The 15,875-nt window shown below is 43.7% G+C and overlaps 1 protein-coding gene across 1 annotated transcript; it reads left to right on the top strand.

The window, feature by feature from the left end:
- The first annotated feature begins 6,191 nt into the window (after positions 1-6,191).
- LOC138427330 (pregnancy-associated glycoprotein 1-like) lies at positions 6,192-14,931 on the top strand. The gene is made up of 9 exons (XM_069566683.2): positions 6,192-6,244; positions 7,259-7,409; positions 8,395-8,512; positions 8,611-8,729; positions 9,913-10,106; positions 11,030-11,146; positions 12,773-12,914; positions 13,003-13,101; positions 14,782-14,931. Exons 1-9 carry the CDS (start codon positions 6,192-6,194, stop codon positions 14,929-14,931), a joined length of 1,143 nt encoding a protein of 380 aa, XP_069422784.2.
- The last annotated feature ends 944 nt before the right edge of the window (positions 14,932-15,875 follow it).

The raw sequence follows: 15,875 nt of genomic DNA, 5'->3' as shown, positions 1-15,875 counted from the left end.
CTCCCACTAATGCCTCCTTCTCATCCTTCAACTACCACAGCTGGTGTCTCCAAGCCCTTGTATTAGATCCTCCAAAGACAAATCAAGGTGACACTAGAAGCAAAAGACACCAATGCTCAGGAAAAAGCAACCTCAGATAATGTCTCAATTTCTTCACCCATCCTGCCATCTCCAACATCATATCTGAAATCCTGCAAATCTAAAGAACTCCATGGGTCTCTACATGTAAGCATTTAAAAAAATCAGGTTTTAATTTATATAGGAGTATAGTTGATTTACAACACTGTATTAATATTAGTTGTGTGGGAAATTAATTTCCTTATACATACACATGTACCCATTGTTTCTTAGATTCTTTTCTCATACAGGATATTACAGACTATTGAGCAGAATTCCTTTGCTGTACAGTAGGTCTTTGCTGATTATCTATTAAATATAGTAGTATACATATATTAATCTCAAACTCTCCATTTATCCCTCTCCCACCTTTCCACTTTGGTAACTATAATTATTGTTTTGATGGAGGGAAGTGTCTAGGCACTTTTTGGATCAGGGTCTGTGCTTGTGAGAGAGCAGGAGCCAGGGAAAGCAAGCCTGAGAGAGACTCATTTCAGATGATGCTAAATGTTGAAAAGGACCCGGCAATGCAAAAATTTGGGAGAAAAACATTGTAGATGTGGGAAGTAGCCCTTGCTAAGGACCAAGGTAACCAAGCTTAATTAATGTCTACCCTTTCACTGCCAACCTGCAGATGGGTAAAGGGCCTGGTAAGGATGTCAGGTGTGGGGGACAGTTTTCAGATGACAAGAGATGAGTTGGAGTAAACAGTATGTAGTCTTCCAACTACTCATTTGTTGGGAACCTGCCTCAATCTGTTATCTTGTGATCCTCAGGGTATCACTAAGACAGATACTTCAAAATGGACTTTCTATAAACTTATTACTGCAAAACAGTTTCAAACATGACAAGTATAAAAAAGAAGAGTGTCATGAACTCTATATTTCATCATTTGGCATCAATAACTACAAAACTAACCTCTTAGTCCCACAGGTTTCATAGACTGGAGACTATGCAACATCAAGGTGGTGGCCAATTGAGTTCCCAGCAGACATTCTTGACTTGTATCAGTCTTTCTCTTCTTGCTATATTCTCACATGTGGTGGTTGAAGGAAAGGAAGAAGAGGGAGAATAAGAGAAAAAAAGAGGAAAAGGCTAATCCCATCATGAGAGACCACCATCAAAGCCCTGTGTCAACCTGGGTACCTCCCAAAGGCCCTACTTCCTAATATCATCACATTGGGAATCAAGGGTGGACACAATTCAATCCACATTAGCTATGCATAGCATAGCAGCTATCTACTTTTTAATCAAGACAGACCGTCATTTCATTCTCTTTTTACTGCTCATTCATTTTTCTTTAAGTGTTTTAGGTAAAAGATATAATATTTCACCAAATGTACATAATGATTATTTTGGGTAGAATGATAAGATATGAAAAAAAATGCTCTTTGGTTCCCTCCAAAGTGAATATTTTATATCCAGTCCATGCGCAAATTTCCCTGATTGTCAAAAAGCAGATGTCTTTTCACGGTTTATTGAAAGAATGTAGCCATATTTTGCACTTGGTTGTTCTCCTTTAGGACTAAATAAGTGTTCCTCTTCCAATTTTAATGCCATTTATTTGCTCAGAAACGGAAAGGAAGCAAGGTGGTTTGTCTTACAGAATGTCCCACTAATGGTTTTAGAGCAGGAGTCCACAATACCAGCACAGTGGGTCAGGACCAGTACCAGTCCTTGGTCTATTAGGAACCAGACCTCCACAGCAGGAGGTGAGCTGCAGGCCAGTGAGTGAGGTTTTATCTGTATTATAGCTGCTCCCCATCACTCTCTCATCACCCCCAGAAGGGACAGTCTAGTTTGTTTTCCTGGAACTGATTGTTGTTACATAACCTATGCTTAGTAGAAACAAAAATAGCATAAACATTGATGATTATTTTCCTTTCTTAGTGCTCAGAATGGTAAGTTGATTCCTTAGCAGTCTATCACAGTGACAAATTAGATGCTGCCTATTAACATTTGGACACATTTGGCCAGCTTAAAATTAGATATTAAAAAACTAAGATCATGGGATCCAGCCCCATCCTTCATGGCAAATAGAAGGAGAGAATGTGTAAGCAGTCACAGATTTCTTCATCTTAGCTTCTAAAACGACTGTGGATGCTGCCTGCAGCCATGAAATCAGAAGACATTTGCTTCTTGGCAGGAAAGCTATGACAAACATAAACAGTGTGTTGAGAAGCAGAAACATCATTCTGCCCAAAAAACTGGTATGTGTTTGGCATTTTCATTTGGATTCCTAAACTTCTCCCCACTCCCTATTGGTCTTTGAAGTCCCTGAGCCTTCTGGTCCTTCAGGATTCCCAAGATCATTTTGTGCATTTCTTTACCCAGTCCTGAAATCAGCCATCTCTTTAAGATCATCTGATGGGAAATGTAGTTAGAAGCTACAAGCTAGACCTCAGAATAGGCACTGTTATCAAGTTGTCACTGCTTCTAGGCTTTACAGTGGTCGAAGGAGGAAGTACACATTTTCTTTAAAAATTAAAATAAAAAGGAATACAATTAGTTGGCACAAACTTATACTTTCAGTTCAAGATTTAAGACAACAGGGTTTGAACTAAGCTTCTATTTATTATGTGTGAACCTCTTTCTAGCCATTGGAAGGCTTACTTCAGAACATTAGTTTTAATTATTGTCTTGCTTGTATCTGTTAACAGACATACAATTCTGTCACAATAGCAGAAACAATATGAGGATAAATAAGTTGTTGATTTATTGCTTGCCTCAGTTGCAATAGCAGTGCAGATGCATGGCAGCTGCCATGTCAGTGTTGAAGCGTGGTGGAGAGGAACTTCCCCACATGCAAATCAGGGGCAGCAGCTCAGAGGAGCTACCCTACTTCCAAGGTAAGGAGCAATGGCAGAGCTTTGCTGGAGCAGCCGTGAAGACATACCCCACTTCTAAGGTAAGAGAAACCCAAATAAGAGGGTAGGCACTGACAGAGGGCATCAGAGGGCAGAATGACTGAAACCACAATCACAGACAACTAGCCAATCTGTCACATGGATCACAGCCTTGTCTAACTCAAGAAACTAAGCCATGCCATGTGTGGTCACCCAAAATGGACGGGTCATGGTGGAGAGGTCTGACAGAATGTGGTCCACGGAGAAGGGAATGGCAAACCACTTCAGTATTCTTGCCTTGAGAACCCCATGAACAGTGTGATAAGGCAAATGATAGGACACTGAAAGATAAACCCCCCAGGTCAGTATGTGCCCAATATTTACTGCAGATCAGCAGGGAAATAACTCCAGAATGAGTGAAGGGATGGAGCCAAAGCATAGACAACACCCAGTAGAGGATGGGACTGGTGATAGAAGGAAGATTTGATGCTGTAGAGAGCAATATTGCATAGGAACCTGGATTGTTAGGTCCATGAGTCAAGGCAAATTAGAAGTGGTCAAAGAGGAGATGACAAGAGTGAACATAGACATTCTAGGAATCAGCGAACTAAGGTGGACTGGAACAGGTGAATTTAGCTCAGATGACCACTATATCTACAACTGTAGGCATGAATCCCTTAGAAGAAATGGAGAAGACATCATAGTCAACAAAAGAGTTTAAAATGTAGTACTTGGATGCAATCTCAAAAATAACAGCATGATCTCTGTTCGTTTCCAAGGCAAACCATTCAATATCATGGTAATCCAAGTCTATGCCCTGAAAGTAACACTGAAAAAGTTGAGGTTGAACAGTTCTATGAAGACTTACAAGGCCTTCTAGAACTAACACCCCCAAAAGATGTCATTTTCATTATAGGGGGCTGGAATGCCAAAGTAGGAGTCAGGAAACACCAGGAGTAACACGTCAATTTGGCCTTGGAGTACAGAATGAAGCAGGGCAAAGACTAATAGAGTTCTACCAAGAGAACGCAGTGGTCATAGCAAACACCCTCTCCCAGCAACAAAAGAGAAGACTCTGCACATGGATATCAACAGATGGTTGGAACCAAAATAAGACTGATTATATTCTTTGCAGGCAAGGATGGAGAAGCTCTATACAGGCAGCAAAAACAAGACTGGGACCTGATGGTGGCTCAGATCATGAACACCTCATTGCCAAATTCAGACTGAAATTTAAGAAAGTGGAGAAAAGCACTAGACCATTCAGGTATGACCTAAATCAAATCCCTTAGGACTATACAGTGGAAGTGAGAAATAGATTTAAGGGACTAGATCTAATAGACAGAGTGCCTGATGAACTATGGGTGTAGTTCATGACATTGTACAGAAGACAGGAATCAAGACCATCCCCAAGAAAAAGAAATGCAAAAAAGAAAAATGGCTGTCTGAGGAGGCCTTACACAGAGCTGTGAAAAGAAGGGACGCAAAAAGCAAAGGAGAAAAGCAAAGATTTACCCATTTGAATGCAGAGTTCCAAAGAATAACAAGGAGAGATAGGAAAGCCTTCCTCAGTGATCAAAGCAAAGAAATAGAGGAAAACAATAGATCGGGAAAGACTAGAGATTTCTTTAAGAAAATTAGAAATACCAAGGGAATATAGTTGTTGAATATAGTGTCAGGTCTCTCTCCTTTTTTTTTTTCTTTTGGTTTTCTTTGGTTTTGTTTTTGATGGGCAATATTTTTGTTTTTCCTTAGAAGATATTCCACTCTGCATGTAGAGTCATAAGTCTGAATTTTAAAGCCACTTAAGTAATGTGTTGTTATAGGTAGCTAGTCAACAACTTGATTCAATTAGATTAATTGGTCTTTGTTCTCAATTTGTTCAGTTCAGTTCTGTCCTTTAGTTGTGTCCATCTCTTTGCAATGTCATAGACTGCACCATGCCAGGCTTCCCTATCCATCACCAACTCCCAGAGCTTGCTGAAGCTCATGTCCATTGACTTGGTAATGCCATCCACTCATCTCATCCTCTGTCTTCCGATTCTCCTCATGACTTTAATCTTTCCTAATATCAGGATCTTTTCCAATGAGTCAGCATGTTTAGTATGTATTCAGTCTCTTTTTAAATCAACCAACAATAATTAAATTCTTCTCTGTCCCCACTGCACTCCCAACTCTAGGACAGAAACAAAAATCTGCGGAGACTGAGGGCTGATTCCAACATATTGCTGTGGAGATTTCATTCCCAGTGTTTTTTCTGGGAAAAATATTAGTTTCTAACATTAAAATCAGTGGATTGTACATAAATATCCAAACTTCTGATTCTCTTGAAAACATGGCCAACTGGCCTGCTTTCCAGCAAGGTTGAAGTGGAGGAAAAGCTGCACCCAGTGGTAAGGCCTGTGTTGCCCAGATTCCAACAGGGCCACCTAGTCCTAGTATCATATCTCCTGCCTCCTCGGGCCATGAATTTGTGAGAACTAGACTTTTTGCTCTCTTGAGATAAAGACTATTTTTGTCTTATCAACTTTGACTTTGAAGCTTTTAATCTACAACGTAGCACACAGTTCTTCCTTGTACAGCTGTTGGATGCTATAAAATATCTTGTGGATGCATATGACATTTCTTCCAATACTGAAACCATGCAATTGAAGTACTGCTCTGCCCTAAATCTTTGATGCAGCCTGGCATCATAGGTGCCTCTGATGTCTGCCATTAGACCCACTACCTAAAGCCAGTTGTATGTCCCTGGGCTGTCCCTGAAGTCTTCAGTTTGCCATTTAACAACTTATCCTCCTAGCAATCTCCTCTCCAACAAAGACAACAATGCATATCTCATGAACTGTCAAGGAAGATGACATGAAAAGATGAGTGTTGAGCATTGCCCATAGTATCAATTTTCATGATTTTCTTATCAGTTTTTTCTCCAAATAGGCAAGGTTCTCCATCATCTTAGATGTCCATGCAGATCAGTTTGATTTTCCAGCCAAGCTTCAAAGAAGAGATTGCAGTTCATTTCTCTGTATTCCGAAAAGCTTCAAAGGCCATTCGCCAAGGACAGTGATGAAGGTAAAGATTTTATCGAGACCTTTGTGTTTTCTTCAGATCTTTTAGTGGCCTTAAGGGGAAAAGTAGGGTAGATCAGAGCATATATAACTAGGGGCTCCTAGTCACCACTACATGCTACAAACCCAAAGTTCCCTGATTACTTGGAGCCAGGAAAGAAACATGAAGTGGCTTGTGCTCCTCGTGCTGGTGGCCTTCTCAGATTTCATAGTCAAGTAAGTATGGGGACTGTAAGCCACATCATATTCCTTTCTCAGATTTTTCTTTCCATATGATTATTCCTCCACCCATCAGGTTTAAAAGGTAACGAAATATTTCCCTAAGAGTCTTAAAGTTCAACTCTTTATTATGAATAAGTAATTTGCTATAGGAACTGTGGATCCCAAGGTCTTGGTGTAGATTTAGGTTGCACAAATCTTGGGATTCAGTCAGTTGCATAGTCTAAGCAGATGTCAATGTGGTACTGTGGAGTAGCACTTTTCTACATTTTCTTCAACATGTCCTCTTTTTCCCTAGTCTATGTCTGCCTCTCTGTATCATTGTCATTTTTCTCTCCATCTCTTTGGAAGTCACTGGGAGTGTTTCTCTTTTTGTTGTTTTCTTTTAATTTTTCATTTGACTCCTCCTTCCTTCTCAAGCCCCTGTATTTCCCTTACTTGTTCCCTATATCTTGGATTCTTCTTTCAACTCTCTCTTCTCTTTCAACTTGGAGAAAGATACACTTTTTGCACTGTTTTATATTGGACAAGCAGTGTGATCACAGCTCACTCAGAAACCTCTTGCATTTCAAATTGCTCCCTTGTAAAAGAGGATAAGAGTCCCCTTTCTACCTCCTTCCTTGAGGTTCTATGAAAAGAATGAGTGGGATGGCAACAGCAATGCTAATGGCTGTCATTGTTGAGACTTCCTATTTATCAGATACCTTATATGCATCACTTCACTTATTTCCAATATATTCTATTTGGAGGGTTTGTATTGTTACATTCCACCATTTTACCAAAGGGGAGATTAAGACAACACATTGTCATGTATCTTACCCAAGATTGCAGAACAGAACCTGTATTGAAGTCTATGTCTTTGCCATGGTATATGCATAACATTCTGATAATAATGTGCCTCATAAATATCACTAAAAAATACACAGGGCTGTTACAATGACAGTTATACCTTAACACTGACAGCTAATTGTAGCATCTTCTTTGTTTTCTTTGTCAAATGCTCGGTGAAAGAATACCTCTAAGGAGAGTGAAGACCATGAGAAATACCGTCAGTGGAAAAAACATGCTGAACAATTTCCTGAAGGAGCATGCTTGTAGACTGTCCCAGATTTCTTTTTGTGGCTCAAATCTAACTACTTTCCCACTGAGGAACATCATGGATGTGAGTATTTTGGGAGGATGGTGCTCCACAGAGCCTCCTGGTGCTCTAGCCTAGCACTGGGGCTCATCTGGAGGTGCGAGGTGGGATGTTGGGGTTGGGGTTCCTGCAGGAGGCAGAGACACTGGAAAAGAGGCACCCCACCCAGAGGAGAAGGCACTCTCTCCTCAACTGTTGGTCTTTGTGACTGGGCCTGGCAATTACTTGGTGGCAAGTAAACATCCATTTCTGAGTCAAAGATATGTCATTAGTTTGAGAGTAATAGTTCCTTCCAAAGTAAGTGAGCCACTCAGTTATAGATTAAAAGTGAACCATCACTGATCAAAAGGTAGAACCATCTGCAAAGCAATTGTGAATCCCCAGGTAGAAGAATTCAGTTTCCACAGATGCAAGAACGACAGCAGCAAAAAGTTACTGAACCTGTATTCTGAGTATGGCCATAAGAATCATTTTGGTTTCTGTTTTTAGATTAGAAAAAGGGCTTATTTTGTGTTCAAGATATCTTCAAAAATGCCCATGCCAGCCTGAGAGACAGGCAAAGAGTAAATATACGTCAAATGAAAGGGTCAGCTGTGTGCTGTTGATTGGGTGTGGTCTGAGTTTAGAGGGAGTGGCTGGGGTTGATCAAGAAGGACCTCTTAGAGAAGCGGGTGTGAAGTCTGGGTTTGAAGAGATGACAGAGCTTCTCAAATGAAGGCACCAGGACTTCCCTGGGTGTCCAGCGGTCCTGGAGGTCCAGTGGTTATGCCTCTGGGCTTCCCATGCAGGAGGTACCACTTCAACGCCTGGTGATAGAATCAATATCCTGCATAAAATGTAGCACAGGAAAAAATATATCAAATGAAGATATGTCTGTGACCAAAGTCTGTGAGCTGCACGGTGGTTAGAAAGTGATCTCAAAAGATATGTGACACCCAGAGGGAAGCAGCAGTGTGGGAATAGAGGGTAGCCTGTTCTGCACTAAACCACTCCCTCCTTCTCCCTGTAGATGCTCTACGTGGGTAACATCACCATTGGAACACCCCCTCAGGAATTCCAGGTTCTCTTTGACACAGGCTCATCTTTTTTGTGGGTGCCCTCTGTCTTTTGCAAGAGCTCAACCTGTTGTGAGTATGGACACCCCCTACCGGGACCATCTTTCACCTGCCCTGCCACCCTGTTCCCACCCTTGGCACCTGATGACACTCACCTCTTGTGTCTACAGCTAAACGCGTTAGGTTCAGACATCTTCAGTCTTCCACCCTCCGGCTTACAGATAAGATCTGCAGGATAACCTACGGATCTGGGAGAATTAAAGGAATTGTTGTTCGTGACACAGTTCGGGTAACAGTGTAACAAATGCTCAGTCAGGACTGGCTATGGAGTGACCACTGATTGCAAAACAGATGCAGGACCATCTGGCAGGACCCTTTCTAGCCTAACTCCCATAGATATTGGCCATCTTATCCACAGGGTCATGTCTCTGGGGAGACAGGGTCCGTGGTGAACATGAGCAAACAGATTAGCTAACCCAGAGAGTTGCTTGAGGTTTGGACTTGCAACTCCTCTGCCCATGAGCATTTCAAGGTTCATTTTGCTGGGAGCAAGAAGAAGGGATAAAAACACCCACTTTTATATTCACAGACTATTCCAGGCACTTTCAGGTAATAACTGGTTTAATCCTGCAATGACCCCTCACAGCAGTTACTCTAATTAGCTCAGGACCCATATGAGAAAACTGAGGTGCATACAGCAAGGGCCTTGTTGAGGGCACACATGTGGTAAAAGGTGGAGTTAAGCTGGCTTTTCAGGACTGAAGTTGCTGCGGGGTGTTTGGAGACAGGATAAAACTGATCTGTGGACCCTGGGGGCAGTCAGGGGCTTCAGGTATCCAGAGTGGGAAACTGGGGGCCTGAGAAGTCGAGGGGCCTGATAAATGATTTCTCATGCTAGAGGACCCCTGAGAGTCTAATAAACCTATGGCCTGCCTCCCCTAAAATATTTGAGTTGTCCCCCTCTCTCTCTTTCTCTCTCATACGCACTCACAGAAATATACACATATCCCTAAAAGTGAATTCCCAAGGCAATAATTTCATAGAACCCTGCAAACAAGACTGTGTTTTTGGCTTCTGTCTTCCTAGACAGATGCAGAATCCAGAGTACATTACAGAGAATGCAGTCCATTCCTGCCATTAAGTCACAGTGATGCCAAAGACTAGGCTATCTTGCTCTCAATTGTTTCGTCCATAAAGTGGCACCAGTGGGACCTGGCTTGACTCTTGGTCTTGCCACCTGTACAGAAACCAGGAGGCCAATTTGACTCACAGAGGGGCAGGATGTTTTAAAATTCACAGTGTCTCTCAAATGGAACCCAAATTTCCCTCCCAGCTTTATCTAACCATCTGTGGGCCACCAAGGACAGAGCCCAGCCTCAATTCTTCTCTGAGGATCTAATGGCAATGCACCCCTACACATTCCTAGCCCCACTTCACATATCTGTAAGTGGCAACACTCTTCTCTCGCACAGATTGGTGACCTTGTAAGCACTGATCAGCTGTTTGGTCTAAGCCTAGTGGAATACGGGTTTGAGGACATACCTTTTGATGGCATCTTGGGCTTGAACTACCCAAACATATCCTCTGCTGGAGCCATCCCCATCGTTGACAACCTGAAGAATCAAGGTGCCATTTCTGAGCCTGTTTTTGCCTTCTACTTGAGCAAGTAAGTCTGAGATGGACAATCCCTTTCTCCAAATTAGCTATAAGATGCTGTCAGTTGCACGAAAAATTGTAGAACACTTGATAAAGAAGTATCCTGAGAGATTATTTAAAGCAGATAACTATGGCCCCAGGGCCCAACTGGCTTCACCCCTGGCTTTTATAAATAAAATTTTATTGGAACCCAACTCTACTCCTGGACTCAAGACAAATAAGATGGTCTAGGGGAGTGAGTGAGTAGGAAGGCTAATGGAAGGCAACAGGAAACAAGTTGAAGGAAAAGGCAATATGATTTGCTTATGAATTTGATAAGGAAGGAAGGAGAAGGATGGTTGATATCTTTCCTTCCTCATTAGCATTCCACTGGGAGCCCAGGATCAGCTACACAATTGGTAGGAGCCAGTGAGAAATGAAAGTGTGGGACACAAAAGTGTGAGACCCCTTGTTCAAGAAATATTAGTCATTTTAAGACAGGGAGAACAGAGGTGGGGTCCCTTCTGAGTGTGGGGCCCTTTAAACAGTAGATGTCACAGGCCAGTGGAGCCAAATCTGTGTGAACTGAACCCAAACCCTTAGAAGTCTCAGGCCTTGATTTTCCTGAAAAATGGCAAAGTGGACGAGGGGAAAGCCAAACGTTTCACCACCCTATCCTCTGAGGATGTCTGAGCACTCAGGTCTCTAGGGTTCCAGAGAATCTTCAGAAGACATAGTGGCTGGAGCCCAGCCAAGTGATTTGGCTTCTCACCTCCTCTGTGCCACTCATGAGACAGTAACAGATCTCACTCTGGATCTCAATTGCTCCTAGCCTTGATTTCTGCATCTGCACATGGGGACCTTATTAGGGCTTTGATGGGTAGACAAGCACAGCTCTCAGACAGTGGTGTTGTTACTGTCTCCCAAGGATCCTCCCCCTACTTGTCTCTACAGATACAAACAGGAGGGCAGTGTGGTGATGTTTGGTGGGGTGGACCAACGCTACTACAAGGGAGAGCTCAACTGGGTACCATTGATCCAAGTGGGCGGCTGGACTGTACACATGGACTGGTAAGCCTTTCCCTCTGAGGATCAGCCCAAGTGATGTTCCCACTAATTTTCATGGACACAGGCAGACACACACAAATGCATTCTCAGACACACAGTCACACACACATATACACCACCCGCAACGACACAGACACACAGACACATGGAAACACTCAAGCAGACACATATAAACATAAATACACAGAGACACATAGAAACAGGCATAGCTAGTCAGAGACACACAAGCACACACAGAGACACATACAAACACACACACACACAAACACACAAGCCCATAGATACACAAAGAACCCATGGGTTCATAATCCCCAGGCCTTCTGAGCAAGGCTCTGACCAGAGTCCTGAAAGGGTAAAGACAGGTCTGTGCTGCTGGGAGAGTGCTGCACTCACTGCCCTTTGGGGTGGGGAGCATGGTGAGAGAGCTCTACAGTGTGCTGAACAGAGCATCAGGGAGAATTTCTCCAGCCTGATATGATAAGCCAGTTATGATAAGATGATCAACTGTACAGGGCTACAGAGGATATAGGAAGTTCTCAGTACAGATAAATGTCATTTTAAAACAGGGACAGTCCTGAGAAAATGGGGAAAACTGATCTTCTTTGGGAGCAGCTACCTAGCAGTGGAGGGAGGTTGGCTGCAGTCTTAAGACATGAAAGCAACTGATAAAAAGACACCCCACATTCTTGGGCATGGGATCCAGCAGTGACCTGAAGACAATAGGCATAACTGACAGGATTCTGTGTGATACCCTCAGACAAAAGTTTCTGTGGGCTAGTCATGTGTTTCCTGGCCAGGGTCTCAGGGTCTGAGCTGGTTGTAGGAGCAGTGCTGGGAGACACCTTCTCCCAGAGGAGCCCACCTCTCCCCCTACTATGAGAATCTGCTGCCCCTGCGAATTTACATCTTCAATCTGTGTGACCCATTATATGTTCCCCACCAGATACAGCTCTCTGGAGGTTTCTTATTGTTTTCTCAGTCTTCATTGTCTCATTCAACAGACAAGCATTGGGCGTCCACGGTGTGCCAGGCACTTTAGGGAGGCAAGGAGAATAAAACTCGCCCTCACATCTAAGAAGGCAGATGTACATGAAGTGACTCGCCCACATAGTGAATTGTGACATTGGTACATGCTAGACATGAGGAGGAGAAGGCAATTGCAACCCACTCTAGTACTCTTGCCTGGAAAATCCCAGGGTCGGTGGAGCCTGGTGGGCTGCCCTCTATGAGGTTGCACAGAGTTGAACACGATTGAAGTGAGTTAGCAGCAGCAGCAGCAGCAGACATGAGGGAGGGTCTACAGAGAGTGACCAAGACAGGAGACTGATAAACACCGGGGGAAAGACTTCCCAAAGACAATATAGTTAAGGTGTAATCTGGAAGATGAGAAGAAATTTGCTAGTCGGAGTGGAGTGGAGTCTTCTAGGAAGAAAGATCAGCTTGTGTCAAGGTACAAAATATCCTGGTGTATTCAAGTACTTCATTCGAGGATGTCAGGAAAGGTGCTGTGACTAGAGCAAAGGAAATGAGGGCAAGAGACGAAGCACTGTTTAGGTGACAGTTGGGAAGGGGGCAACTCTGGGAGACTCAGAGTGACCTTGATGCCCGCTTTCTTCCATTGTCTCTCAGCATCTCCATGAAAAGAAAGGTTATTGCTTGTTCTGGCGGCTGCGACGCTGAATTTGACACCAGGACATCATTGATTCAAGGCCCAAGTACACTGGTCAATAACATACAGAAGCTCATTGGTGCCAGGCAACGGGGTTCCCAGGTGAAGGGTCATGCCCCAGCATCACTCCCAGTTTCCACACACAAGAAGGATCTCCAGGGCCAACCTCTCCCCTCTCTCTCTCTAACAGCACTACGTTTCATGTTCTGTGGTCAATACCCTGCCCTCTATTATCTTCACCATCAATGGCATCAACTACCCAGTGCCAGCTCAAGCCTACATCCTCAAGGTGAGGGGACAATACTGAGGGTTGGTTCTCAAACTGGAGCTTGCAGGAACCCTTGGGCTGCTGCTGGGAAGAGGGCGCCTTCTGGAGGCCATGTCACACTATTGCAGATTCTGCAGAGTCCTGTGGCTAGGCCAGTGCCTCACACAAATCCAGTCACCTGAGAGTAAAGGGCCATGTGGGACATTGATCTTCCAGAAATAAATGTGGAGATGCCATATCATGCTGGCATGTTGGGAGTCAGGGAGAGGGGAAAACTAGGGTCCACAGTCCAATAAGAGCTTCAATTCAATCTGAACTCTTAGGTGCAAGAACATGAAATTCAGCTCCAGCAGTCCCTGAAACAGGCCATGTTACAAGAAGAATGGCTGGAGACAGGCCCAGTGTGATTTCCCAGCATAAGTTAACAGTCTCCCTTCCCTTCTCACAGTTTTCCTGGTTTGGATGATAAATTACATGGTCAGCCTAGTTCTCGGCTATATCTTCCCCTTGCTCTGGCCAGGTGCCTCCTTTGTGAGTTGGGGTACCCAACCAATCTGTGTGATGTTGAATACTAAGGTGAATAAAGGGTGCACAGTAACTACTCAGGCCCGGCACCAGGTGAAGGCTTCATGTCAGCTCCCTGCGAGAGTTCAGAGCAGGCTGATGGGCTCAAAGAAGGCTGTGAGGAAGAGTGGGAATTTTAGGAATTCTAAAACCACAAACTCATTGAGCCATATGGAGGGTTGCTTGGTGCTGGGCAAAACTGCACTGGATTCCATGCAAATGGCATCTCAAGGTGGTCTGCACTGGAGCACTGGGGACTTAGTAGGGGTGATGAGGACTGACAAGTGGGGATGGGGAACCAGAGTACTTTACTCACCCAAGCCTGGAATGGCCAAAAAGGGTGAGTGTGAGCCGAATGCAGCTTCTCAGAGTTCCTGAGTTAAGTCTTCAAGAAAGTGTTGTGGGCACTGCTCTATTTAAGATGGATAACCACAATGAGTTGCTGTGTAGCACAAGGAACTCCGCTCAGTTAAATGACAGCCTGGATGGGAGGAGTGTCTTTGGGACCAGGATACACGGATACATACGGTTGAGTCCCTTTACTGTCTACCTGAAACTGAGGATATTGTTAGTCAGCTATACTCCAACACAAAATAAAGCTTTTAATAAAGCATGGATTATGCAGACGCAGGAGGAGAACCAGCATTCTCTGCAGAGAAAACAAAGAGCAGGAGTCAGAAGAAAAGAAACAGGGAGTGAGGAGAGCTATGGACACACTTGTTCTTTTCTAAATAATTATATTGAAGTGTGGCTAATCTTCAGTGTTGCATTAAGTTCTCCTGCACAGCAGTGTGACTCAGTTATACACATAGAAATATTTTTTTTTCTAATTCTTTTTCATGTGGTTTATAACTGAATACTGAATATAGTTCCTTACGTGCTACAGGAGGACTTTGTTGTTTTTCATTCCTCTGTTTCCCCATCTCCCAGTCCTCCACTCACCACACCCTTCTTCATGACAACACGTCTTCAGTCTCTTTGGTTCTGGATGAACTCTCATATCACCTGCTGCTAAGAAAACCCCTTGATATTTACCAAAAGAGGGAAATAAAACAAAGAATTGTGCTGGGTCTGGATATTGGGGAGAGTCACCAGTAAGGGCTCATGCTGACCTGGTGTGTGTCTCTGTGCCCCCAGGATTCTAGAGGCCACTGCTGCACAACCTTTGAAGAGAACAAAGTGAGTTCATCTACAGAGACCTGGATCCTGGGTGATGTCTTCCTGAGGCTGTATTTCTCAGTCTTTGATCGAGGAAATGACAGGATTGGCCTGGCACGGGCATTGTAAATGCTTGAAGTTGTTCAGTTATCAGTAAGGCCACTCCTAACACACACTCACTCACACTTTGGGTACTGCTGCCCAGGATGCTGGTAAACTGTATTTGGTGGTCTGCACACCCTATTCTCAGTAAAGAATAAAGGGTTTCACTCTTAATGGTGTGGATACAAATGGTTGCCTCTGTTTGTGTCTGGGAGTGAAGGATCTAGAGCCAAGTCTTAATCAAAATGGAGAGGAGCCCTACTCCAACTGGCTTCAAGGAAAAGGGAGACTCATTGAAATGATTCTGGGAATGAATCCAGGACACAAGAATCAGAGCAAATACAAAGATCTCAGTGATTGGACCTAAGAAATCAGAAGTCATCAATTTTTTCTCACCTTCCCTCTTTCCCTTTCCTGATTTTTGATGGTCTTAGCCTGGCAACTTTCTTCCTTAAGGCTTCTACACCTAGTGAAGGAGTCCAAGCTACCTGCCCTAGGGTTTTAAATCCCAAAGGCATCACCTAGTAAGGAAAGAAGATTGCAGACATCAGAGTTCAAGAGTGTAATATGAATGACCCACCTCAGGTCCATATACACCTGCAGATCAGCCATCCTGGCAGGGAAATGGGGTCTTATTACTGACTTCACATGGTCTCTGGCCCTGACCCAGCTGCACACATGATTGTCAATTACTTCCAGAACTACATGACTGAAGCTGGGGAGAGGCAGCCCCAAGGATAGTGACTGGCAGATACTCTAGGCCATGGAAGAGTTTGTGATGACCCACCAACTTCACTACCTCCTCATTCAGAAGAATTATAAGCCATAATGAAATAGACACTCTTCATCCCATCTCAGATGATCTTATCACTGGGCTTCTCCTCTAGGGAATTTTGGGAGAGATACTTCATGCAGAGTTGGTTCCCTCTTGTTCCCACACCCCAGTTACCAGCTCTCTGCCACATATGCCT

The sequence above is a fragment of the Ovis canadensis genome, chromosome 21 (genome assembly GCF_042477335.2).
Source record: "Ovis canadensis isolate MfBH-ARS-UI-01 breed Bighorn chromosome 21, ARS-UI_OviCan_v2, whole genome shotgun sequence".
Classification (NCBI taxonomy): domain Eukaryota; kingdom Metazoa; phylum Chordata; class Mammalia; order Artiodactyla; family Bovidae; genus Ovis; species Ovis canadensis.
This window is presented reverse-complemented; position numbering and strand designations above follow the sequence as displayed.